At 44.0% G+C, this 25,695-nt stretch overlaps 1 protein-coding gene across 1 annotated transcript in view; it reads left to right on the forward strand.

The window, feature by feature from the left end:
* Positions 1 to 25,695, forward strand: part of PDE4DIP (phosphodiesterase 4D interacting protein) — a 190,313-nt gene that overhangs the window by 66,492 nt on the left and 98,126 nt on the right. Inside the window, exons 6-10 of the mRNA XM_056528102.1 lie at positions 1,259 to 2,425; positions 16,535 to 16,672; positions 20,064 to 20,183; positions 21,966 to 22,058; positions 24,741 to 24,944. Coding sequence (XP_056384077.1) covers positions 1,259 to 2,425; positions 16,535 to 16,672; positions 20,064 to 20,183; positions 21,966 to 22,058; positions 24,741 to 24,944 — 1,722 coding nt within the window. The remainder of the gene's footprint in view (positions 1 to 1,258; positions 2,426 to 16,534; positions 16,673 to 20,063; positions 20,184 to 21,965; positions 22,059 to 24,740; positions 24,945 to 25,695) is intronic.

Raw genomic sequence — 25,695 nt, forward strand, 5'->3', positions numbered from 1 at the left:
GCATGCTGGGAGTTGTAGTTTTGCAACATCTGGAGGTCTGCAGGTTGGAGACCACTGGTGTACAGTATAGAGTTCCAGCGCCGGTGGCACCCAACAAAGAGGAGGAGGGCAGTGCTTGCGGGTGACATATGTGAGTAGTACCCCGCTGGGCTGATCATTAATTGGGGGGGAGCAGAACAGCGCTGGCGGGTAACATATGATTAGTTCCCCGATTTGGGGACAGCGCTGCGCTGGGCTGATAATTCATTCCCAAGAGGGAGGGGCCCAACCGGTATTGCGGTATGGGAAAAATTCATATCGTGCAGCCCAAAAATTTCGGTATTTGGTATGAACCGGTATACCGCCCAGCCCTAGATGCTAGTATTTATGACGCAAAACTTCTAAAGCTAATGATTGGCTGCAGCAGTCACGTGAATGTACATGACATCACCGCTGCAGGAAAACCATACAAAGACTGTCAGGGACCATATGGAAGCATTGGCAGCGCTGGAGCGGCACAGGCTTTAAAGGGTACCTCTCATCAAAAAAACTTTTGATATATTATAAATTAATGTATGCAGAATAACTTTCCAATTGCATGTTATTAAAAAATATGCTTTTTTCTATTTAATTTTCCACTTTGAAGAAATGACCACTAGGGGTCTCCCTACCAGTCCTGGCAGCAAGCATTTCAGACTCATGCTGGAGTCCTAAACACTACGAGCTGCCAGTCTGCTTTGTTCACAAAGGAGAACACTCAGAGCTGCCAGCCTGCTTTGTTCACAGCCTGTTTGGCTGTGAACAAAGCAGGCTGGCAGCTCTGAGTGTTTAGGACTCCAGCATGAGTCAGAAATGCTTGCTGACAGGACTGATCGGGAAAAATACAATAGAAAGAAGCATATTTTTCATTAACATGCTATTGGAAAGTTATTCAACATTCATTAATCTAAAATATATCAAAAGTTTATTTGATGAGAACATACTAAATAAAAATAAATGAAGAGCATCATTTTGTTTCTTTGTCATTTGTCTCCTCCATTACAGCTTAGATAACCATTAACTGAAGACCAAGTAAGGAAAGTACAACATTTTTGCTGCAATAGTGACCATAAATATTTTTAATTAAATTAAGAGACCATAAAACCCATACGTTATTGCTGTATGAGTTCCATCTATTTAACTATGTACAAATAACCAGACTGAACAACATCTGCTGCCTTTAGTACGATTGGTCGAAGTGTCTTCCAAATTGGATTTAAGGGGGATATTGCAAATCTAGAGCTCAGATCCAATGTTGGACCTAAAGATGAAAGATGTGTGCAGGATTTGTAGGAGAGAGCTTTGCGGAAATCAGCGACGATGGATTTTTCACACAACTGCTAAACTCAATCTTCAAGTGATCTTATCCCATGTTCTGGGTAAGGAGATCTTACGTGATGGCCATGCCGAATTTGTATGCAGTAAGTGTGCATTCATGCTCGAACGTTTCTATCGTTTCGATACGGTGATCGCGCGCATTGAAGCCCTCTCAATAGAGCGATTACAGAAGCTTCTTTCCGAGAAGGATAGACTTAAACATTGCCTAGCTAGCCTCTACCGAAAAAACAACAACGAAGACGGTCAGGAAGCCAAATCTGGAGAGGGTACTGTGGAGACAGCAAACCTTTCAGAAGTGCAGTACTCTTACTCAGCTCTCCTTCAGGAAGACTTTACCTATTCTGGATTTGAATGCTGGACTGAATTGGAGGAACCGAGCCAAGAACTTCATCATTGTCCACACACTGAGGGTACAGGTGCGGTTCCGAGAAAATGTCATGGATGTTCTTCTCTGAGGGTCGCTGATTCTGACTATGAAGCCGTCTGCAAAGTACCAAGGAGGTTAACCCAAAACATCTCTTCTGGTCAGGTATCCACATGCACAAGTGCGTTCAATGAACCGGTAACAATTCCTCAAATTTCAGAAAATTCAGAGGCTGCGAATGATAAAGTTGTGTCAGACGGAGACGGTTTGGAGAGATTGTCTTCTGAACATTCTGCGGATTCACTTGATACCAAGGATCCTGGGTCAAACTTACAAAGATCTGAGGACAAAGTAAAATCCACCTCCGAACATCTAAAGTGTCATTGCTCCTCGTGCAGCTATGGTGGTAGCTCCTCTGGATACGTAAGAAAATTAGATCTTACCCTTAGTCTTGCTAAAATGTTCTACTACAAACCAGTCCATAGTCCAAGAGGAAGTAAAATACCTGTAAAAAGCAATTCAGTCCCAAAATTGAGTAGCCCCCTCAATAGTGCCCAGTCGAGCACATTAAACACTGGTCTTGGTTTCCTGGACAGCATCATGGAATCTCCTCCAAAAACTTCTCAAGATTTTATTGCTGAAATTTCTGATCTTCAAGAACTCTGGCACAATGTCTATGAAGATTACATTCCAATTGACATGCAGGTATTTCCATCTTTTACTCTCCTTTGCTAAGATCATTTCATGTGATGGCCTTTGAATGAGATACCCGCTATGTAACTCTAGTAGACATAGTCACCATCTGTAGATTACACGAAGGAGAACATCAATGCTAGTATTAGAGTGTCTACATAAGTACACTTGGCATACTAGGTAAGGAAACGATGAATCGTTAGGGGGGGGGGTCTCATACAAAACTGCATTCATGAAAAAACTGTCTTAGGCTTCTTTCACACTGTCATTGTGACATGGCGGGGCAACGGATGTCAGGGAACACAGGAAGAGTAGCGGGAGAAAAAGACGTTGCATGATGTATTTTTTTTCTCCCACTATTCTCTCTGTGTTCCCTGACGTCCCATCAAAAAACAACAGCACCTAGTGGAGTGCAAAAGGGGCCTTACACGACAAGCACCACCTTTTCAATGTGTTTCATAGACACTTTTGCACCTTTCTTAAAGGGGTATTCCAGGAATTTTTTTTTATTTTTTATTTGACTATGCTACGGGGCTGTAAAGTCAGTGTAGTTCATAATATAGTGTCTGTACCTGTGTGTGACGGTTTTCTCACAATTCTAATGTGATTTTCACCCCAATATTTATTTTTAACAGCATACAAAATGACTGCTGTCTCAGATTTTTCCCAGGTTGCAATGCGGCCGAGACCTTACTCACTAGTCAGTTGATGACAGGGAGCCTGTCTGCTTCAATGGGTGGAGGGATCAATCTGCAACTAATGCAACAGATGTAGGCACCCTGATTGAAAACCACAGGTCTTTTGAATGGATGCAGCTCATTTATGTTTCAATGGGTGGGGTGGCTGATGTGTGGGAGGGAGGAAAATGTAATTGTGGGATTTGTAGTCAAAAAAAGAAAAGTCAAACAGGAAATACCAGTTCACAAAAAGCTAGCCACAGTGTTATGGTAATCTCACAGCATAGCCATTTATCCCCAAGACAAGCGCAGATCCTTCCTAAGCATGTCCATTACTTTCTGCCAGGTACGTACTGAAATCACCTTATGGTGGAGAACCCCTTTAACAATGTCCCCTTTTGAGTGCACGTTTCTGACATAAAACTAAGCCAACTAGCAGAACAGCCTAGAAAAGGCAGCGGATTTCTCAAACAGCCTGAAGCCCCAATTATAAAATTGTCACATTCGTAGGCCACCTTCACACACCTTAAAAAATGGACAGAAATCACAAAGTCCGTATTTTATTTAATGATCATTTTCGTTTCATCGTCATGACAGCACCACCATGAGATTGTCCCCTGTAGCTCTAATAGGAACAGGAAACACAGAGAGGGTAAATAGGCGCCTCCCCATCCACCCCTCAGTGTTTTCTGTTTCTAGGAGCATACAGAGAGGTGAGGTTCTTACCTCTGGTGGGCTGGTTTCTGCTCCGGACAGGGCTGCCAGGCAGCGGGGGTTTCGGTCACGGTGCGTCTCCCTCCCCCTGTGCTGCACCGGGTCATGCCTCCTTAGGGTTATTGCCTCCTGGTCCCTTCCTCCTCGTCCAGGTTTATGCAGCAGGAGTCCTGTTTAGGCTGGTCTTGGATCTCCCTGGCTGTTCCGGGCTCCATGCTGCCAGGTCGCGCGTGTGTGACGTCACACGCGTGCACGGACGCGCGCATGCTCTGGCATTGGCTGCGGACCAGAAGTCCCTCCCCCAAGATGGCGGCGCCCACCGGAATGCCGGGGAAGCGTGGAGGGGCGCCAAATTTGAATGGAAGGGTATAAATTACTTCTCTGTTTCATCATGCATCCCTCTGAACCATGCTGCTCATTTGGAGTGCTCGGCATCGGCATTAAAGGGGTACTACCGTGCTGACAGCTTATCTGCTATCTAAAGGATAGGGAATAAGTTGCCTGATCGCGCGGGGTCCCGCCGCTGGGGCCCCCCGCGATCTTGCAGGCAGCACTCCGCTCTCAGCAGGCCCCGGAGCGAACATCCACTCCGGGTCTGAGGACGGCGCGGGTGATCGTGACGTTACAGCTCCGCCCCCGTATGATGTCACGCTCCGCCCCCTCAATGTAAGTCTATGGTAGGGGACGAGACAGCTGTCTCGCCCCCTGCCATAGACTTACATTGAGGGGAGGAGCGTGACGTCACGATACTCCGGCCCTGTGATCGGCAGTCATCAGACCCGGAGCGATGTTCGCCTGATGAGAGCGGGGTGCTGTGTGCGAGGTCTCAGGGGTCCCCAGCGGCGGGACCCCGCGCAATCAGGCAACTTATCCTCTATCCTTTAGATAGGGGATAAGTTGTCAGCACGGTAGTACCCCTTTAACTGTAAGTAGCTGGCCCTTAGGGGGGTTCACTTACTTTTATACTGCTTCTTGCTTATGTATCACTTGGTGTCTTGTCTAGCAGTGGTTACTTTAGGATTAGCACCATATTGCTTGCACTATGCTGCTTTTTTCCCCTATATTCTACTCTGTGAAGCAGCATATAGCTTTGATTCTTATGGATATTCCTTTTCCCATAAGAAATCAAAAGAAAGAGAATCCTCTGAAGCAGTGGTCTTCAACCTGCGGACCTCCAGATGTAGCAAAACTACAACTCCCAGCATGCCCGGACAGCCAACGGCTGTCCGGGCATGCTGGGAGTTGTAGTTTTGCAACATCTGGATGTCCGCAGGTTGGAGACCACTGCTCTAAAGAAACTTCTAAGGAATCTAAATCCCAAAAATGTGGAATTTGGCTGAAAAAACGACCACAAAACAAAAAAAGTGTGAACAATGTTTACACTGTCAAAGAATTAGACAGTTTTGCTTGTTCTTTGGAAAATCACTGCAGTTTTTGTGTCAGTTTTTTAATTGGTTTTCTCAGCCATAGCCAGAAGGGAATTTAAAGGGTACCTTTCATCAAAAAAACTTTTGATATATTATAGATTAATGTATGCAGAATAACTTTACAATTGCATGTTATTAAAAAATATGCTTCTTTCTATTTAATTTTCCACTTTGAAAAAATGACCACTAGGGGTCTCCCTACCAGTCCTTTTTTTTATAGATTTCAGACTCATGCTGGAGTCCTAAATCTCAGACTGCAGCAAGGACACAGACAAACTCAGCACTGCTCCCTGCCAGGGAGTTTGTCTGTGTCCCGGCTGCAGTCTGAGATTTATGACTCCAGCATGAGTCTGAAATCTATAAAAAAAAAAGGACTGGTAGGGAGACCCCTAGTGGTCATTTATTCAAAGTGGAAAATTAAAGAGAAAGAAGCATATTTTTTAATAACATGCAATTGGAAAGTTATTCTGCATACATTAATCTATAATATATCAAAAGTTTTTTTGATGAAAGGTACCCTTTAAGGGGAATGAGAAATATAAAGAAATAACTTAATCTTTTTGGGAGAGGAAGGTATTGTTGGTTTTTTACATCATGCAATGTAGTTTTGTTTGTGAAGATTTTTATGTAGTTTTGATCTTGCCAAAAAAAATAAATGCAGTAAAAAAACTGCTAAAAAATGTGTTTAAAACTTTTCAGTAGACCAACTATTGCACCCATATTATAGGTCAACAATCCCCTTCCAGGCCATAAAATTACCAGTAATTGGGTAAATTTTCACCTTTTCTTTAAAAGGGTTATCCAGGAAGAGAAAACAGAGCTAATTTCTTTCAAAAACAGCTCCACATCTGTCCCCAGGTTGTTTGTTTGTTTGTATTACAACTTGGCAGAACCACACCCAAACTAAAGACAGACGTGGTGTGGTTCTTCAAATAACTTAGTTCAGTTTTCTATTCCTGGATAACCCCTTTAAAGAGATACTCCAGTGGGATAAAAAAAAAAAAAAATGTAAATCAATTGGTGCTATAAAGTTATACAGATTTGTAAATTACTTCTATTTAAAGGGGTAATCCCCTGGAAAACTTTTTTATTTTTTTTTTATTTTTTTATTTTTAAATCAACTGGTGCCAGAAAGTTAAACAGATTTGTAAATTACTTCTATTAAAAAATCTTAATCCTTCCAGTATTTTTTATGGGCTGTATACTACAGAGGAAATGCTTTAACCCCTTAAGGACTCAACCCATTTTGGCCTTAAGGACTCAGACAATTAAATTTTTACGTTTTCATTTTTTCCTCCTCGCCTTCTAAAAATCATCAGGGCTTGTTTTTTGCGTGACCAGTTGTCCTTTGTAATGACATCACTCATTACATCATAAAATGTATGGCGCAACCAAAAAACACTATTTTTGTGGGGAAATTAAAACGAAAAACGCAATTTTGCTAATTTTGGAAGGTTTCGTTTTCACGCCGTACAATTTATGGTAAAAATGACGTGTTCTTTATTCTGAGGGTCAATACGATTTAAATGATACCCATTATTATATACTTTTATATTATTGTTGCGCTTAAAAAAAATCACAAACTTTTTAACCAAATTAGTACGTTTATAATCCCTTTATTTTGATGACCTCTAATTTTTTTATTTTTCCGTATAAGCGGCGGTATAGGGGCTCATTTTTTGCGCCATGATCTGTACTTTTTTTTGATACCACATTTGCATATAAAAAACATTTAATAAATTTTTTATAATTTTTTTTTAATAAAATGTATTAAAAAAGTAGGAATTTTGGACTTTTTTTTTTCGTTCACGCCGTTCACCGAACGGGATCATTAACATTTTATTTTAATAGTTCGGACATTTACACACGCGGCGATACCAAATATGTCTCTAAAAAAAAAATTTTACGCTTTTTGGGGGTAAAATAGGAAAAAACGGACGTTTTACTTTATTATTGGGGGAGGGGATTTTTCACTTTTTTTTAACTTTTACTTTTACATTTCTTTACATTTTTTTTTACACTTGAATAGTCCCCATAGGGGACTATTCATAGCAATACCATGATTGCTAATACTGATCTGTTCTATGTATAGGACATAGAACAGATCAGTGTTTTCGGTCATCTTCTGCTCTGGTCTGCTCGATCACAGACCAGAGCAGAAGACGCCGGGAGCCGGACGGAGGAAGGAGAGGGGACCTCCGTGCGGTGTTATGAATGATCGGATCCCCGCAGCAGCGCTGCGGGCGATCCGATCATTCATTCAAATCGCGCACTACCGCAGATGCCGGGATCTGTATTGATCCCGGCACCTGAGGGGTTAATGGCGGACGCCCGCGAGATCGCGGGCGTCGGCTATTGCCGGCGGGTCCCTGGCTGCGATCAGCAGCCGGGATCAGCCGCGCATGACACGGGCATCGCTCTGATGCCCGCGGTTATGCACAGGACGTAAATGTACGTCCTGGTGCGTTAAGTACCACCTCACCAGGACGTACATTTACGTCCTGCGTCCTTAAGGGGTTAAAGGGGTTTCCAGGAAAAAACTTTTTTTTCATATATCAACTGGCTTCAGAAAGTTAAACAGATTTGTAAATTACGTCTATTAAAAAATCTTAGTCCTTTCAGTACTTATGAGCTTCTGAAGTTAAGGTTTTTATTTTCTGCCTAAGTGCTCTCTGATGACACGTGTCTCGGGAAACTCCCAGTTTAGAAGCAAATCCCCATAGCAAACCTCTTCTAAACTGGGCGTTTCCCGAAACATGTGTCATCAGAGAGCACTTAGACAGAGAAGAACAACCTTAACTTCAGAAGCTCATAAGTACTGAAAGGATTACGATTTTTTAATAGAAGTAATTTACAAATCTGTTTAACTTTCTGGAGCCAGTTGATATATAAAAAAAAGTTTTTTCCTGGAATACCCCTTTAATTTTTGGATTTCTCTTATGTCGCGACAGCAGTGCTCTCTGCTGACATCTGCTGTCCATTTTAGGAACTGTCCAGAGCAGCTTATATTTGCTATGGGGATTTTCTCCTGCTATGGACAGTTCCTAAAATGGACAGCAGATGTCAGCAGAGAGCACTGTGGTCGTGACATAAGAGAAATCCAAAAATGAAAGCAATTCCTCTGTAGTATACAGCCCCTAAAAAGTACTGGAAGGACTAAGATTTTTTTAATAGAAGTAATTTACAAATCTGTTTAACTTTCTGGCACCAGTTGATTAAAAAAAAGTTTTCCATTGGAGTTTTCCATTGGATTAAAAATCTTAATCCTTCCAGTATTTATCAGCTGCTGTATACTACAGAGGAAGGTGAGTTGTTCTGTTCAATCTGACCACAGTGCTCTCTGCTGCCACCTCTGTCAGTGTCAGGAACTGTCCAGAGCAGGATAGGTTTGCTATGGGGATTTGCTCCTGCTCTGGACAGTCCCTGACATGGGCAGAGGTGTCCGCAGAGAGCACTGTGGTCAGACAGAAAAGGAATTCACAAATAAACAAACTTCCTGTGGAGCATACAGCAGCTGATAAGTACTGGAAGGATTAAGATTTTTAAATAGAAGTCATTTACAAATATGTTTCTGGCCCCAGTTGATTTAAAAAAAAATGTTTTCCCCTGGAGTACCCCTTTAATGTGATTTTTATAGAAACTTCTTCCCAAAGTATCGCTATACTGGGAGTCTACAGTAATTGTACATTTACCTGCAATTTACCTTTTGATATACTTCCCTCGTAACGATGCTCCGGCCCCTGTATTGCCCGTCATTACGTGCAGGGCGATCTCGCTCTGCGCAGTAATGATAACGGGGTGCTGCAGCAGCGATCCCCGGGGTCCCCAGCAGCGGGACCCCAGCGATCTGACATCTTATCCCCTATCCTTTGGATAGGGGATAAGATGTCTAGGGGCGGAGTACCCCTTTAAGGTTGTACTAAGTAGGGATCGACCGATTATCGGTTTGGCCGATAATCACGATTTTGGACATTATCGGTATCGGCAATTACCATGCTGATATGCCGATAATGCCCCGCCCCCCGGCCAGAGACGACCGCCGCTGCCCTATTGCCTCCCCCCATCCTCTGCCCACATACCGCCGCCGCTGCCCCATTGCCCCCCCCCCATCCTCTGGCCACATGCTGCTGCCCCATCGCCTCCCCCCCCATCCTCTGCCCACATACCGCCTCCCCCCCATCCTCTGCCCACATACCTCCGCCGCTCCATCGCCTCCCCCCATCCCCGGTGTTATAAGTACCTGTTTCAGGGGTCCGCGATCCTTCTGGCTCCTGCACTGTTGCTGTGCGCTGCGCAATGACGAGTGACGTCCCAAACGCGACATCACAGTCAGTGCGCACAGTTAGGGTGGGTTCACACTACGTTTGTAGTGTACGGTTGCTGGATCCGGTTGTCTCATTTTTCCCTGTATACGGTTTTCTGACCAGACCAAAAAACACGTTTTAAGGTCCGGTCAAAAAACCGTATACGGGGCAAAAATGAGACAACCGGAGTCAGCGTTTGACTCCGGTCGGCTCATTGAAATGAATGGGGTTCGGGCTGGATCCGGCTGGGATACTGGAGCGGCCGGTTTTTGCCCCTCCCAACCGGATCCACCAACCGTACACTACAAATGTAGTGTGAACCCACCCTTACAGCACAAGACGCCGCCGGAGCCAGAAGTATTGCGGACCCCAGGGAACAGGTAATTATAACACCGGGGTTGGGAGGAGGCGATGGGGCAGCGGCAGTATGTGGGTAGAGGATGGGGGGGCGGCGGCGGTATGTGGGCAGAGGATGGGGGGGGAGGCGATGGGGCCCGCTTTAAATCATTGATCTGCAAAGGCTTTTGCCCCGCCGGGGGATGGGGGGGTGAAATAGCCGATAAGTTATACCGGAATATCGGTGTACGTTATCGGCCTGAAAAGTGACAGTACTAAGTACTAAGTAGAGGCAGTTTCTAGTGTTCCAGTCATGCTTAATTCCTTTTTAAAGGGGTATTCCGGGAAAAAACATTTTTTCCCCTATCCAAAACCTGGAGCAGCGTTGCCGCGGCGATCATCCAGAACGGCAGACGGAGGTCCCCTCACCTGCCTCTGCTGCCTTCCACGGGTCTTCTGCTCTGGTCTGCGATCGAGCAGACCAGAGCAGAAGATGACCGATAATACTGATCAGTGCTATGTCCTATGCATAGCACTGAACAGTATTAGCAATCGAATGATTGCTATAAATAGTCCCCTATGGGGACTATTAAAGTGTAAAAATAAAAGTTAAAAAGTAAAAAAAAAATTTGAAAACTCCCTCCCCCAATAAAAATGTAAATTGTCCCATTTTCCCTATTTCACCCCCAAAAAGTGTAAAAAAAAAAATTTATTTTTATATACATATTTGGTATCGCCGCGTGCGTAAATATCCGAACTATTAAAATAAAATGTTAATGATACCGTACGGTGAACGTAAAAAAAAGTCCAAAATAGCTGCTCTTTTATAACATTTTATTCCCCCAAAAATTAATAAAAAATGTATTAAAAGTTTTATATAAGCAAATATGGTATCAATAAAAATTTAAGATCACGGCGCAAAAAATTAGCTCTCATACCGCCGCTTATACGGAAAAATGAAAAAGTTATAGGTCTTCAAAATAGGGGGATTTTAAACATACTACCGTATATACTTGAGTATAAGCCATTCCGAATATAAGCCGAGGCCCTTAATTTCACCTCAAAAACCTAGGAAAAGTTATTGACTTGACTATAAGCCTAGGGTGGGAAATACATCATCCCCCCCATGTCATCATCCAGACCCCCGTCATTATCACCCTCATCATTATCACCCTGTCATCATCCCCCTCGTCATCATCCCCCCCTTCTTCATCACCGCCTGTCAATCCCTTCATCATCCAGACCCCCCCCCCCCCTTTTGTTTTCTACTCCCCTCCCCAGTTGTTGCTTTCTCGGTGGGAAGGAAGGGGTAGCTAGTCCGGGCCGTCCATCTTCGGCCATCTATGCGGCAGAGACGGTCCGGTGGGGAGGGTTAGTCGTTCCGGGCTGTCCAGCTTCACCGGGAGGCCCTCTTCTCTGGGCCAGCTACGGACTAGTGACGTTGCGTTGACGACGACGCGCAGGGACGTCCGTGCGCAGCAGACGTCCGTGACGTCCCTGCACATGAACGTCCCTGTGCAGTGGCGTCAATGCAGCATCACTAGTTTGGGGCTGGCCCGGAGAGGAGAAGAGGGCCTTCCGGTGAAGATGGACAGCCCAGAACGACTAACCCTCCCCACCGGACCGTCCCTGCAGCATAGATGGCTGAAGATGGATGGCCTGGCTCATCCCCTAACAGCTATGCCAGAAGCGTCTTTTGTTCACTCGAGTATAAGCCGAGGGGGGGGCGTTTTCAGCACGAAAAATCGTGCTGAAAAACTTGGCTTATACTGGAGTATATACGGTAATTTGGTTAAGCAGTTTGCGATTTTTTTTAAGCATAACAGTAATAGAAAAGTATGTTATCATGGGTATCATTTTAATCGTATTGACCCAAAGAATAAAGAACACGTCATTTTTACTGTACATTGTACGGCGTGAAAACGAAACCTTCCAAAATTTGCTAAATTGCGGTTTTCTTTTTAATTTCCCCACACAAATAGTATTTTTTTGGTTGCGCCATACATTTTATGGTAAAGTGAGTGAGGGCATTACAACGGACAACTGGTCGCACAAAAAACAAACCTTCATACTAGTCTGTGGATGAAAATACTAAAATGTAAAAATAAAATTGTCTGAGTCCTTAAGGCCCAAATGGGCTGAGTCCTTAAGGGGTTAATTGTTATGTTATTTATATTGCTGTTAATGTAATAAAAAAATAAACTATAACAAAGTACAGTGGTCCCTCAAGTTACAATATTAATCGGTTCCAGGACGACCATTGTATGTTGAAACCATTGTATGTTGAGACCATAACTCTATGGAAACCTGGTAATTGGTTCTGAAGCCCCAAAATGTCATCCAAAAATAGGAAAAGGTGAGGATTAAAGAAAATAAGTAGATAACAAATATAGATAAAGCAAATCCTTACATATAAAAGTAAGAAAGATCTGCTGGGAGCTGTAAATCACTGTCTATGTCAGTGTTTTCCAACCAGGGTGCCTCCAGCTGTTGCAAAACTACAACTCCCAGCTTGCCCGGACAGCCGTTGGCTGTCCGGGCATGCTGGGAGTTGTAGTTTTGCAACAGCTGGAGGCACCCTAGTTGGAAAACAATGGTTTATGTAGAGAACAGGAGTTTCTTCAGGGTCCTATACAGTACACAGTGTCCTAAATGGAGCCGCCCTTACTTGGTGTCTAAAGGAGCAGCTAACCCTGGCACAGGTAAGGAGTAGTACAGAACTTGTAGTTCCTCCCTGTACTGTAGGGGGCACTACCAGACACCAGTCAGTGCATACACTTCAGTAATAGAGGTGATTTACCAGTAAAATGCCCTTTCTGATTGGTCAGTTCCTCCAGTTGTGACACGTTTCACAGATCCGGACTGTCGGTACCATTGTATGTTGAGTCTGGTTTCAAGTTACAATGGTCCAGAAAAGACCATTGTATGGTGAAACTATTGTATGTTGAGGCCATTGTAAGTTGAGGGATCACTGCAAAGCTAATAATTATTATATTACAAATTATGGCTATGTAAAACCAGCTTGGGTCATTATTGATTCCGTAAGTGTCAACCACAATGCAAAAATGAGTGTGAACCAGTCTGATCGTGAAGTGGTTAATAAGGTACTCCCTGTGTCGATATCCAGATCTTCTGTAATCCTAATAAGATCAATGTAATTACATTACATTATTGGCCTTAATTGCTTATAATCCAGTGCTAACGGGTTTCTATGGATGCACAGTGGGGGTAAAGGATGGATTATGTAGAGTAAGTGCGTGAGGAGGAGATTTTAGAGATGTTAGAGGGCAAAGGTGGGAAAATACATATTAGACAAAACTAGAAAATGTACCGGGCGACTGACTCTTATCCATCAGCAGAAAGAAGGATCCTCTCCATGTTGGATTTTAACATCTTTGTTCCTATGGGGGTTTTGCTGCAGCTTATTTCCCTTTTTTACACACACAGGTTTAGCGTGTGCATGTTTAGAGGATGGTGGTGGTCCGGGGGGATTAAAAGGAATCTGTCTGCTGCAATTTACATTACAAACTGCAGAGACTGTTAGCTGCCGGGACAAGGAGACATTTGGTACCTTCCATCAAGGCCGGCGCAACCTGTAGGCGGTGTAGTGCCATAGTTTGTGTTCTGCCGTGGAATGTGTTACATGACTCAGCACTTTCTAGTCCATTGGCTGACACGAGCACACCCGCCCGTTACCATTGGTTCCTGGGTGGGGGGGCGTGTCTAGTGACCACATATATGCTGTCTCAAACACCGTTCCCTTCAGTGTGAGTTCGGCTACCACAGCATGAGGATGTCTCCTGTTGTGATAGCCCAAGTGCTGCGGCTGCAATGTTATTCGCGCTGCAGCTATAATGTAATTGATTCCCGGCTATGGGGACCGTGCGCCCGCAGGGGGATCTGTGTGAGATGCCAGCCTCTGTGCTCAGCTTATGACACCCACGGGTGGGGAATGAATGTAATGTCAGCTGCAGCGCTGAGATCCCTCCCCCCCCCCGTGAGCGCACGGTCCCTATAGCGGGGAATCAATGGCATTACAGCAGCGCGAATAACATTGCAGCCGCATCGCTTGGGCTATCACAGCAGGAGACATCTTCATGCTGTGGTAGCCGAACTCACACTGAAGAGAACAGTGTTTGAGACAGCATATATGTGGTCATGTGACACGCACCAGGGAACCAATGGTAGGGGGCAGGTGTGCGCGTGTCAGCCAATCATAGTCCAGCACTGGAAAATGCAGTCATGTAACACATTCTACAGAAAAACACAAAATATGACACTACACCGGTCTACAGTGAATGTTCCCGATGCCCCGAGTTAGACTGCGGCTTCAAAGATTGTGGGGGAGATTTATCATTGCTTTCAGAGCATTTTTTTTTAATCTATGTTTTGGCGCAGTTCAGGCGCAAGCAGCATATTTTGAGACTTTTATGCGTCTTTTGATATAGACAGTTTCACTCTTTTTGCCTACTCGCAGAACTTTTTCTTTTTGACCGTGCAGTATTCACATATTTATCATTTGCGACTTTTGTCAAAAGTCGCTATTTTGTGCGCAAATGTACTTTTTTTTTTTAGGCGCAAAGCTACACCACCTACCAGTAGGCGTGAGAATCACTTCTGCCTTCCACAATTCAACCTTTAACCTCTTGTGGGCGACAGCGTCCCACGCCCCTTCTATGACGCGCACTCAGGAGCTGAGCGTGGGTCATAGCTGGGTGGTCCTGGTTGCTATCTGCCACCAGGACCCATCTCTAATTCCAGACATCACCGATCACGGTGATGCCTGGCTTTAACCCCTTAGACACCGCAATCAAATTTGATTGTAGCATCTAAAATGCAAGTAAAAATGTCCCAGCAGCTCTGTGAAAGTAAAAACACCTAACCTGTGAAATTCAGTGTCTACTTCCCTCCCTCACAACGTCTAGAAAGTGTATGTGGTAGAGCTTTTCCCACCACAGCAGAGCTGCGCAAAATTCATCATCCTGCTGCACCTTCTTGATAAATAAGATCAGGAATGTGGAATTCCTATTGCCTGACGCCCGGGACATGCAGTTTTGGGCGCCGGGCAAGTGAATTTTTCCGGCCCTTAGCCCGGCTTCGGGCAAGCAGGGCCGGATCTGGCAAGCGCTGCGGCGCTCTGCAGTCTGTATGGAGCAGGCTCCCGACTCGTGCCCGCTCCATACTCTGCAGCCCCCGGCTGTTCTCAGTAGCCGGGGGCCACCGCTAATAGCCAGCATGCGGCGATCACAGCGGCTGGCTATTAAGCCTTTAGATCGCCTCTGTCAAAGCTGACAGCGGCATCTAAAGGGACATGTGCATGCTTCCTGGTGGGCTAGTGGTGTGGACCCCCCCCCCCCCCCCCCCCCCGCAGTGTGATTGCGAGGGGGGCGATCCACTATAGAGGTAGCTGGAAGGATTACCTCTGTTCCATGGTGACCGTGGCTCTGTCATTGATAGATCCTGGCTGGACCAGGCTCTATCAATGGATCGCAGAGCACACAGGTCAATGGAGTTCAATAGAACTCTTTTCATCTGTATGAGGAATCTAATGATTCCTCCTAAAAGTCTAATAAGTGTAAATAAAAAAATAAAAAAGTTTTTATAAAAGTTTAAAAGACACACATTAACACATTTTATGTTAAAAGTTCAAATCTCCCCCTTTTCGTATATATAAAAACATGCAAACATAATAATAATAAACATATTTGGTTTCGCTTTGTGCGTAAATGTACAACCTATTAAAATATAACATTATGTATCCTTTACGGTAAATGTAAAAAAAAATACCAAACCACAGAATTACAATTTTTATAATATCCCAGAAAAAAGTTAAAAAGCAATTAAAAAGTCAGATCAATACCAAAATGGTACCGATTCAAAAAATGGATTATGGCGCAAAAAATTTGCCCTCATACAGCCTGGTATGTGAAAAAAAAAAAAAAAAAGCTACAGGGGTAAAAAATGGCAATAAAATTTTTTTTTTTTAAAGTTCTGAATTTTAAAAAAATTTGTAAAACATGACATAAACTATAGAAATCTGGTATTGCTGTAATCAGGCGGCCTAAAGTGTGAAACTAACATGTTACCTCAACCACAATGTAAATGGCGCAGAAAAGAAAAACCCCAAATCTGCTAAATTATCTTTTACTATTTCAATTTCACTTCACCTAAAAATATATATATATATATATAAATAAATATATATATTATACATATTTTTTGGTCCAGGAATATGTTATTGAAAAATTAAAAGGTATGATTATAGTAGGTAGTTATGGCTATTATAGGGCGAGGAGGAAAAAATTAGAGCGTAAAAGTGGAAATTGGCCGGACAAGTGGATCGTCATGAGGGACAAGTAGATTTTGCTCCATTTTAGTCCCGTGGACAAGTAGTTTTTTATAAAATTTCCACACCCCTGAAGATGCACGCTAGTCAAACCCACCACTCAGCTCTACCGTAGACATTCTTTGATAAATCTGGGCCTGTTTGCGCCTTTTATGACACACAGTTCAAAGCACGCTGGAGCCATAACACTTGTCAGACCCTTTTTTTCCCACAGAAGATAAGGCATCGGGGGGCAAATGTTTATTTTTCTGCTATCACTTTACCCAAATAAAATATTAATCTAAACCTTTTAATTTTCCTTTTTTTTCACTTTGCAGAATTTGGTTGAAAAAAAAAGCCAGGATGCAATGCAGTATGAAAACTTGCTGGCTCAGCAGGCCTCCGAGCTGCAGAAAGCACAGATGGAGGCTCAAGCACTTCAAGAAAAGCTGCAGGAGTCTAAGGATGTTATCAAGGTTTGTGTCTTGCCTGGGGGGCTCCAGTCCTAAAGATTTCCTCATCACAGTCAATCAGCTTTTCTACTTTACAGATATGTAATCATTAATCTCCTCTGTTGAAACAAGGAAGTTGTGTAGTTCTTTCCAGTCTGATTACAGTGCTCTCTGCTGCCACCTCTTTCAGTGTCAGGGACTGTCCAGAGCAGGAGAAAATCCCCATAGCAAACCTTTCCTGCTCTGGATAGTTCCTGACGAGGTGGCAGCAGAGAGCACTGTGGTCAGACTGTAAAGAACTACACAACTTCCTCTGGAGCATACAGCAGCTGATAAGTACTGGAAGGATTAAAGGGGTATTCCAGGAAAAAAAAACTTTTTTATTTTTTTTTCATATCAACTGGCTCCAGAAAGTTAAACAGATTTGTAAATGACTTCCATTAAAAAAATCTTAATGCCTCCAGTAGTTATCAGCTGCTGATGTTGAGTTGTTCTTCTCTGTCTGACCACAGTGCTCTCTGCAGACACCTCTGCTTATCTCAGGAACTGTCCTAAGCATAAGGCTAGGTTCACACTACGGAATTTCCGCCTGCAATTTCGTTTTGAAATTGCAGGCAGAAATTCTGCTTACTAAAATGTATAGTGTAGTGAAAGGGTTTCCGTTCACAAATTCACACTTTGGAATTTGTGAACGGAACATCTGCTTGAAAATTTCCGCCTGAAGAATGGCGTTGCTCATTCTTCATGCAGAAATATTCGTGGAACACATTGCAGTCTATTGGAGACTTCAGTGTCCGCACTCTGAATCTCCGGGTGGAAATTTTCTGCCCGGAGATTCCGCAGTGTGAACCTAGCCTTAGAAGTTTGCTATGGGGAGTTGCTCCTACTCTGGACAGCTCCTGAGACAAACAGAGGTGTCAGCAGAGAGCACTGTTGTCAGACAGAAAATAATTTTTTACTTAACAAAAGCTCCTGATGGAAAACTTCTGTCCGATGCTTCCGAATTCGGCCAGCACCAACTTAGTCGGCACATGGACTGCACAGACATTGCTGCCCCGATAGACGGCAATGTCTGCCTCGCGAATTCCGCCAGAACACTGAGCAGGTTCAATGTTATGGCGGAATTATTTGATCGGAATTTTCTGTGGGAAATTTTGACCAGAAAATTCCACAGAGGGAATGGGTTAACGGAAAACCAATTCGCCTGCATGTTACCTTCATGCAGCAGAATTTCCTGAGCGGAATTCCAGTTGGAAATTCTGTAGTGTGAACCAGGCATAAGAATCTACTGCTGACATGTTTAAAAGGGTGATCCCAAGATTTAAAGGGGTACTCCAGGAAAGTTAAGAAAAATAAAAATGCCCCAAAGCCACCACAATACCTGTTCTGTGTCCCCTGTAGTTATCCATGTGGTTTTGGCAGCTCCTTTGGCCCCTGATGTTTCCTAAATACATTTTCCTTGTTTGCAGCACAGACTACAACTCCCAGAAGTCAGTGCAGGTCTGTGTATTTGCTGCCAGCCAACTGCTTTCACTATCTGTGTGCAGGCTTACACTGAAGCTCACACACACTGTACATGTCTTTTTCTTTCAGACTGTACTTCCTCCAGCAATAAATCATGCTGTGCTCTGAATGGCAGCAGTCAATGATTAGATCTTCAGCAGAAAAAAAGAAGCTATGTGCTCAGTTGTGACTGAGAATCTTCACTGCTTTTCTCTCATGGCTCACAAGCTCTCACACAGGGAGGGGGAGGTGAGGTGTGGCTGTACAGCCAGAGCTCTAGCCCAAACAGAAATAAGCATGTGGTGTTGTCCTAAAGGGTTTGGGGATAGGTCTCAGTGAGGGGTTTACACCAAGACAGGGTGAATTTGAGAATTAAGTTTTTCTCTCACTCCCTGCATGTAAGTGACAGCTGAAAGAGGGAAATTGCTCTATATAGCTAATGAATGATATTTAGACAAATACATGGGTTGTTGTGAGGGAAAGGATGGGCTATGGGTTTAGTTCCCCGGAGTACCCCTTTAAACTGAACACTTATGGTTAGGGTACAAGTATCTGATCAATGGAGGGCTCTCCACTGAAACCCCCAATGATCATGAAAATTAAGGTCCCTTGTCCATCAAAAGGAGCGACAGCATGCATACGTGGTCTACTCTTCATTCACTCTATATGGGTTTTCCAAAAACAGACGAGCACTGTACTTGAGCCCCCTCAATCCGCTACTTACCACCTTTCCAGTAGAAAGGGAATGCGGTGGTCCCTCAAGTTACAGGACAACCATTGTATGTTGGGACCATTGTATGTTGAGACCATAACTATATGGAAACCTGGTAATTGGTTCTGAAGCCCCAAAATGTCATCCAAAAATAGGAAAAAATGAGGATTAACAAAAATAAGTAGATAACTAATACAGATAAAGCAATCCTTATATATATATATATATATATATATATATATATATATATATATAATCCCAAAATAAAGCAGCACTACTTATCCAGTCCAACCAAAAAATTGGTGCCAGCGTCCCAAAGAACTTGATCAGAGTCCATCCAAGATAAGAACCAGATACAGGCGCAGCACTCCAACAAAATAAGTGATTTAATATCTCATGTCAGCATTACAACGTTTCAGCTCCTCCTGGAGCCTTTTTCAAGCATGCTTGAAAAAGGCTCCAGGAGGAGCTGAAACGTTGTAATGCTGACATGAGATATTAAATCACTTATTTTGTTGGAGTGCTGCGCCTGTATCTGGTTCTTATATATATGTAATAAAGATCTGCTGGAAGCTGTAATCACTGTCTATGTAGAGGACAGGAGCTTCTTCAGGGTCCTGTACAGTACACACAATGTCCTAAAAAAGTAACACGAAGCCGCCCTCACCTGGTGCCCAAAGGAGCAGCTAACCCTGGTACAGGTAAAGAGTACAGAACATGTAATACCTCCCTGTACTGTAGGGGGCGCTACCAGACAGCCAGTCAGTGCATGCACTTCAGTAATACAGGGGTTTTTACCAGTGAATGCCCATTCTGATTGGTCGGTTCTACCAGCCATTGTCACATTTTGCAGATCTGGACTGTCCATAGCATTGTATGTGAGTCTGGGTTTTGGTTGCAATGGTCCAGAAAAGATCATTGTATGGTAATATTGTAACCTGAGACCATTGTAAGATGAGGGACCACTCTACACCTACATTTTAGGATAACCCCTTTAATGTGCAGTGATCTTTTATCACGTTAACTACCTGTATAGAATCTGTTTCATGTCATTGATAATAAGCAAAACCATTTTACATTAGCAGAGAATTACAATAACATTTTAATTATAAATCTAACCTGTCATTCATTCATCAGTGTTCGCCATTTATGGTCAGATCAGGGATTGTTATCACAACAAATCCTTCTCTCTTATTTCAGACACTACAGGACTCCCAGCAACAGCTGACAAATAAGCTGAACGGCGCCCAAGAACTAACGCACAATCAAGAAGGTCTACTGCAAAGCTTAAGGGACACTCTTCAGAGCAGAGACCATGAGGTAGGTTGTCTTGGGACAGGACATTCGTTAAGTATAAGGGTGCGTTCACACTGCTGAATTCTGCGAGCGGAGATTACATCTGGCGGCCACCGCCGAAATACTGCTGCCGACACATTGATGGCTATGCAGAGCTCGCGGACTTCCACACTGAGAATGAACGTGTTCTTTCTTTGCGAGGAACAATTTCAGCAGCGGAATTGTCCGTCGCGGAAATTCCTTAGTGTGAACGGGTCTCGCGAAAGACCCATTCACACTGATGTTAATGTTGATTGCGCTGGAATTCCTCAGTGTGAACATACCCTAAGGGTCTTTTTGAGGAGTGGAAAGGGCATTGTTATGAATAAACATAACTCATTCTGACATTCACTGCTCAGATAGGGGCGTGTCTGAGGCAAATACTGAGCCCGCCCTCACTCACCATGCATACACTTCCTCCCTGAGTCTGCTGTGATGTGCCTTTTCATCCAATTACTGCAGGCTGCTCTGCAACCCCTTCTCTGTTTTCATGCTGCAGTCTGATAGGACAGGAGTGAGCACAGAGAAAGCTAGTCTCGCCCTCACTTACTGGACTTTGTCTTTTGCTTCAGCTGGGACAAAGATGATGCTGCAGTTAGAGAGAATTATGTTCGGGATGGTATGGGGACCCCTAGTGGTCTTTTTTTTTATTTTTATAAGCCATAAAAAGGATATCCATTTTCTTCTAAAGTATATTAGAATGGTTAATGTTTTGCCAAGATGTACAACATATAAAAAGTTTTTGATTCTGATAATGTCGATTTAAAAGTAACCATGGCCCAATAACTGGGAGTGAACAGCCACATGAACGATCCAGATGTGGGTCTTGTCAGTTCTCCACTTGCATTCCTCATAAAATAACATCAATTCTGCATTATGCCGTTCCTCTGTTATTCCTCATGGAAATGCAATACATGAAGTAATAAATCTCTTGTCAAAAGTATTTGGCCCAAATCAGTCTGACACTGTCCACACAAGTGAAATGGCGACACCCAGTTGTCATTTTATTCCTACTTTTCTAGAATTGTTGTTTAATGGGGGAATGCAAGTATTTCACTGAAGGAGAGCATAGTGACTTGCGTGAATACATTAAAGGGGTACTCCGGCCACGAGACATCTTATCCCCTATCCAAAGTATAGGGGATAAGATGTCTGATCGCGGGGGTCCCGCCGCTGGGGACCCCCACAATCTAGCATGCAGCACCCACCTGTAAGCACTGCAGGAAGCGCTGCAGGCTCCAAGTTTTATACCTCCCGACCATGGGGACGGAGTATCGTGAAGTCAAGACTCCGCCCCCGTGTGACATCACGCCCCGCCCCCCTCAATGCAAGTCTATGGGAGGGGCATGATGACCCATCCAATAGACTTGCATTGAGGGGGGTGGTGCGTGATGTCACACGGGGTGGAGTCTTGACTTCACGATATTCCGTCCCCGTGGTCGGGAGGTATAAAACTTGGAGCCTGCAGCGCTTCCTGCAGTGCTTACAGGTGGGTGCTGCATGCTAGATTGTGGGGGTCCCCAGCGGTGGGACCTCCGCGATTAGACATCTTATCCCCTATCCTTTGGATAAGGGATAAGATGTCTTGTGGCGGAGTACCCCTTTAAAGATGAAAAATCTAGACAATTCTTAGTTTTGCTATTGCTTTGCTTCTTAGTAGTTTCTTTCTTTGTTATGCCTGTTAGCAGGTTGTATACTAATATTCTATACTATTATATGGCTTTTTATTTATTATTAGTGTGACAGCACTTTCCTCTTTTCTTCTAGGTTATGGAGCTATACCAGATAATAGATGAGCACAATGCCACTATTGCTAAACTACAGGATATGCTACTGAAATGTCAAAACGAACAACTGCAAGTAAGTAACGCCAAAGTCACCGTGTGTATAAACAGAACTCACTTTTATACCGTAATTTAGGCAAATATCGCATAGAAGTGCTGGGAAGGTTTTCTTCTGTTACCCTTAAAGGAGTAGTCGAGTATAACAAAACCTATTCCCTATCCGAGGGGGGTCCGACTGCTGGGATCCCCCGCAATCAGCTGTACGGCGCCCCCCGCTCTCCTCATGAATGAATGACAACCACACAAAGCTGTGGCCGACTCGCTCTCTCCATGTATCTCTATGGAAGAGTCATAGCATTCGTGTCTCTATTGCTCTCCCCATAGAGCTGCATGGAGGTGGCGTGTTAGCCACAGCTTCGTACCATGGGCAACACACTGCTTTTATGCAGAGAGCCAGGCGGTGGTTCCCAGCTGTCATACCCCCCACCATGTGACACTTATCCCTTACTCCTTTAAAGGGGTACTCCCGTGGAAAACTTTTTTTTTTTAAATCAACGGGTGCTAGAAAGTTAAACAGATTTGTAAATCACTTCTATTAAAAAATCTTAATCCTTCCAGTACTTTTTAGGGGCTGTATACTAAAGAGAAATCCAAAAAAGAAATGCATTTCCTCTGATGTCATGACCACAGTGCTCTCTGCTGACCTCTGCTGTCCATTTTAGGAACTGTCCATAGCAGCATATGTTTGCTATGGGGATTTTCTCCAGCTCTGTACAGTTCCTAAAATGGACAGCAGAGGTCAGCAGAGAGCACTGTGGTCATGACATCAGAGGAAATGCATTTCTTTTTTGGATTTCTCTTTAGTATACCGCCCCTAAAAAGTACTGGAAGGATTAAGATTTTTTAATAGAAGTGATTTACAAATCTGTTTAACTTTCTGGCACCAGTTGATTAAAAAAAAAAAAGAAAAGAAAAGGTTTCCACAGGAGTACCCCTTTAAGGGAAGGTATCCTCAAAAAAAGACCAATTGTTTAAAAAACTAATTTTTGTTTACCATATTTTCAAAAAAATGTTGGTGTTGTAGAAGAAGCAGTCGGATGACCCCGCCCCCCGGCAATCTGTCACTTATCCTTAGGGTATACGTTATTTTTTGTTATTTTTTGCTTCACCGGGTACTCTGGTGAAAACGTTTTTTTTTTTTATCAACTGGTGCCAGAAAGTTAAAGAGATTTGTAAATGACTTCTATTTAAAAATCTTAACCCTTCCAGTACTTATCAGCTGCTGTATGATCCACAGGAAGTTCTTTTCTTTTTTAATTTCTTTTCTGTATGATCACCGTGCTCTCTGCTGACACCTCTGTCTGTGTCAGGAGCTGTCCAGAGCAGGAGCAAATCCCCCATAGCAAACCTCTCCTGCTCTGGACAGTTCCCGACACGGACAGAGGTGTCAGCAGAGAGCACTGTGGTCAGACAGAAAAGAAATTGAAAAAAGAAAAGAACTTCCTGTGGATCATACAGCAGCTGATTAGTACTGAAAAGGATTAAGATTTTTATATAGAAGTCATTTACAAATCTCCTTAACTTTCTGGCACCAGTTGATTAAAAAAAAAAAATTTTCACCGGAGTACCGCTTTAAGCTTGTTCAACCATCAGCCTACTTCTGTGTATTATATTGTCACCTTTTAGGGAACTTGTCATCACTTCCATACTGCCTGAACTAAAAGTTATCAGATCGGCCCCCGGTGTCATCTCCCCGTCCTATCGGCCTTGATTGAAACATCATAACGTGTATTCCGTTATATTACCTAATAAATATACTTTGTTTCTGTATTTTACTTGTCCGTATCGGTTACTGCCTACTGAGGACATAAGCACCTCCTTCAGCTACCGCAAGCCATTACCGAGTGAGCACCGCAACAAGGTTTCTTCCTTCCTCTTCTCACCGGACATCTCCAGCTACAGTGACCTACGATGGCCCCAACATACGATCATTTCAACATACGATGGTCTCTCAGTGGCAGCATCAACATACGATGCTTTTGTATGTCGGGGCCATCGCATAAACGGCTATCCGGCAGCGCAGACTAATTCACCTGCCACCGGATAGCCGTTTACGGTGCCCCGTGTGGTCCGCTGATGATCACTTACCTGTCCTCGGGGCTCCGGCGCATCCTCTTCGGGATCTCCTGCATCGTCGGCGCTCTCCATCGTCGTCATCACGTCGCTGCGCACGTCGTCCCGTCATCCAATAGGAGCGGCGTGCGTAGCGACGTGATGGCGGCGATGGAGAGCGAGGATGCCGGGGAAGCAGAGGCCTTGCTGGAGCGTCGGGGACACCTCGGGGACGCGGCGACAGCGATGGACGGCGACATCCCAGGCAGCGGTGACGAGCGGTGACGGTCCGGAGCGGCAGGGGACAGGTGAGTACAACTTTCTCTAAAAGTGGACTACAACCTGCGGACCTCCAGATTTTGCAACATCTGGAGGTCCGCAGGTTGTAGACCACTGTCCTATACTTTACATTGCACGGATCCCTCAACATGCGATGGTTTCAACAAACGATGGTCCATTTGGAACGGATTACCATCGTATGTTGAGGGACCACTGTAGACTAAGACAAGAATGGGTATCTCAATCAAGGCTGGTGGGGCAGGAAAAAGCCACCAGGGACCACCCAATGAAAGCGATGACGCGTTCCGCTGCCACCTCAACACTCTGGCCATAGAGATAGGACTTGATCTGTTCTGCGTTTCCCTAGAGTTTTCAGGTAATGCCGACACAGCTGCAGTTTTTGGAGCTGCAGAACACGTTGTTCTCTACCCAGATGGAACTTCAGAAAAAGCAAATGGCTCTCCGACAAAAGGAACGGCAGCTGACCGATGTGAAGAGATCGCAGAGGTTGCTGCAGGTTGACTTATTAGAAGGACAACAACAAAAAGAAACAACGTGGAAACACAACCAGGTACCACCTTATTCTGGTCTTACCATACAATGTTAAAGGGGTTCTCCGAAGGGGAAAAAAAAAATGTTTTCAAATCAACTGGTGCCAGAAAGTTAAACAGATTTGTAATTTACTTCTTTTTAAAAATCTTAATCATTCCAGTACTTATCAGCTGCTGTATTCTCCGGAGAAAGTTGTGTAGTTCTTTCCGGTCTGACCACGGTGCTCTCTGCTGACACCTCTGTCTGTATCAGGAACTGTCCAGAGCAGGAGAGGTTTGCTATGGGGATTTGCTTCCTGACACAGACAGAGAGCACTGTGATCAGACGGGAAAGATTTACACAACTTCCTCTGGGGCATACAGCAGCTGATAAGTACTGGAAGGATTAAGATTTTTAAATAGAAGTCATTTACAAATCTGTATAACTTTCTGGCACCAGTTGATTTGAATTTTTTTTTTCCCCCTCTGGAGTACCCCTTTAATACCCACTGCAAGTAATGCCGGCCATTTATCTAAGATAGGTGCCAGTGGCCATTAGGTCACCCCATGACCATTTCTTATGACCTCCCCCCATACACACACGTACATTTAACTTGGCCAAGTGTGCACGTGTTCTGTAAAGGGAATGGTGAGTAAGCTGCTGCCAGACACCTCTAGTGGCAGCCTGTCTCCCAAGAGGACAAAAGGGTCGGGTATGTTGATATCTTATCCTCGACATCGGCCATCAGGGGAAAATTGTGAGGATGATTGTCAGCTAGGGCAATGTGTAGT

Source organism: Hyla sarda, chromosome 6 (assembly GCF_029499605.1).
Source record: "Hyla sarda isolate aHylSar1 chromosome 6, aHylSar1.hap1, whole genome shotgun sequence".
In the NCBI taxonomy this organism is placed as follows: Eukaryota; Metazoa; Chordata; class Amphibia; order Anura; family Hylidae; genus Hyla; species Hyla sarda.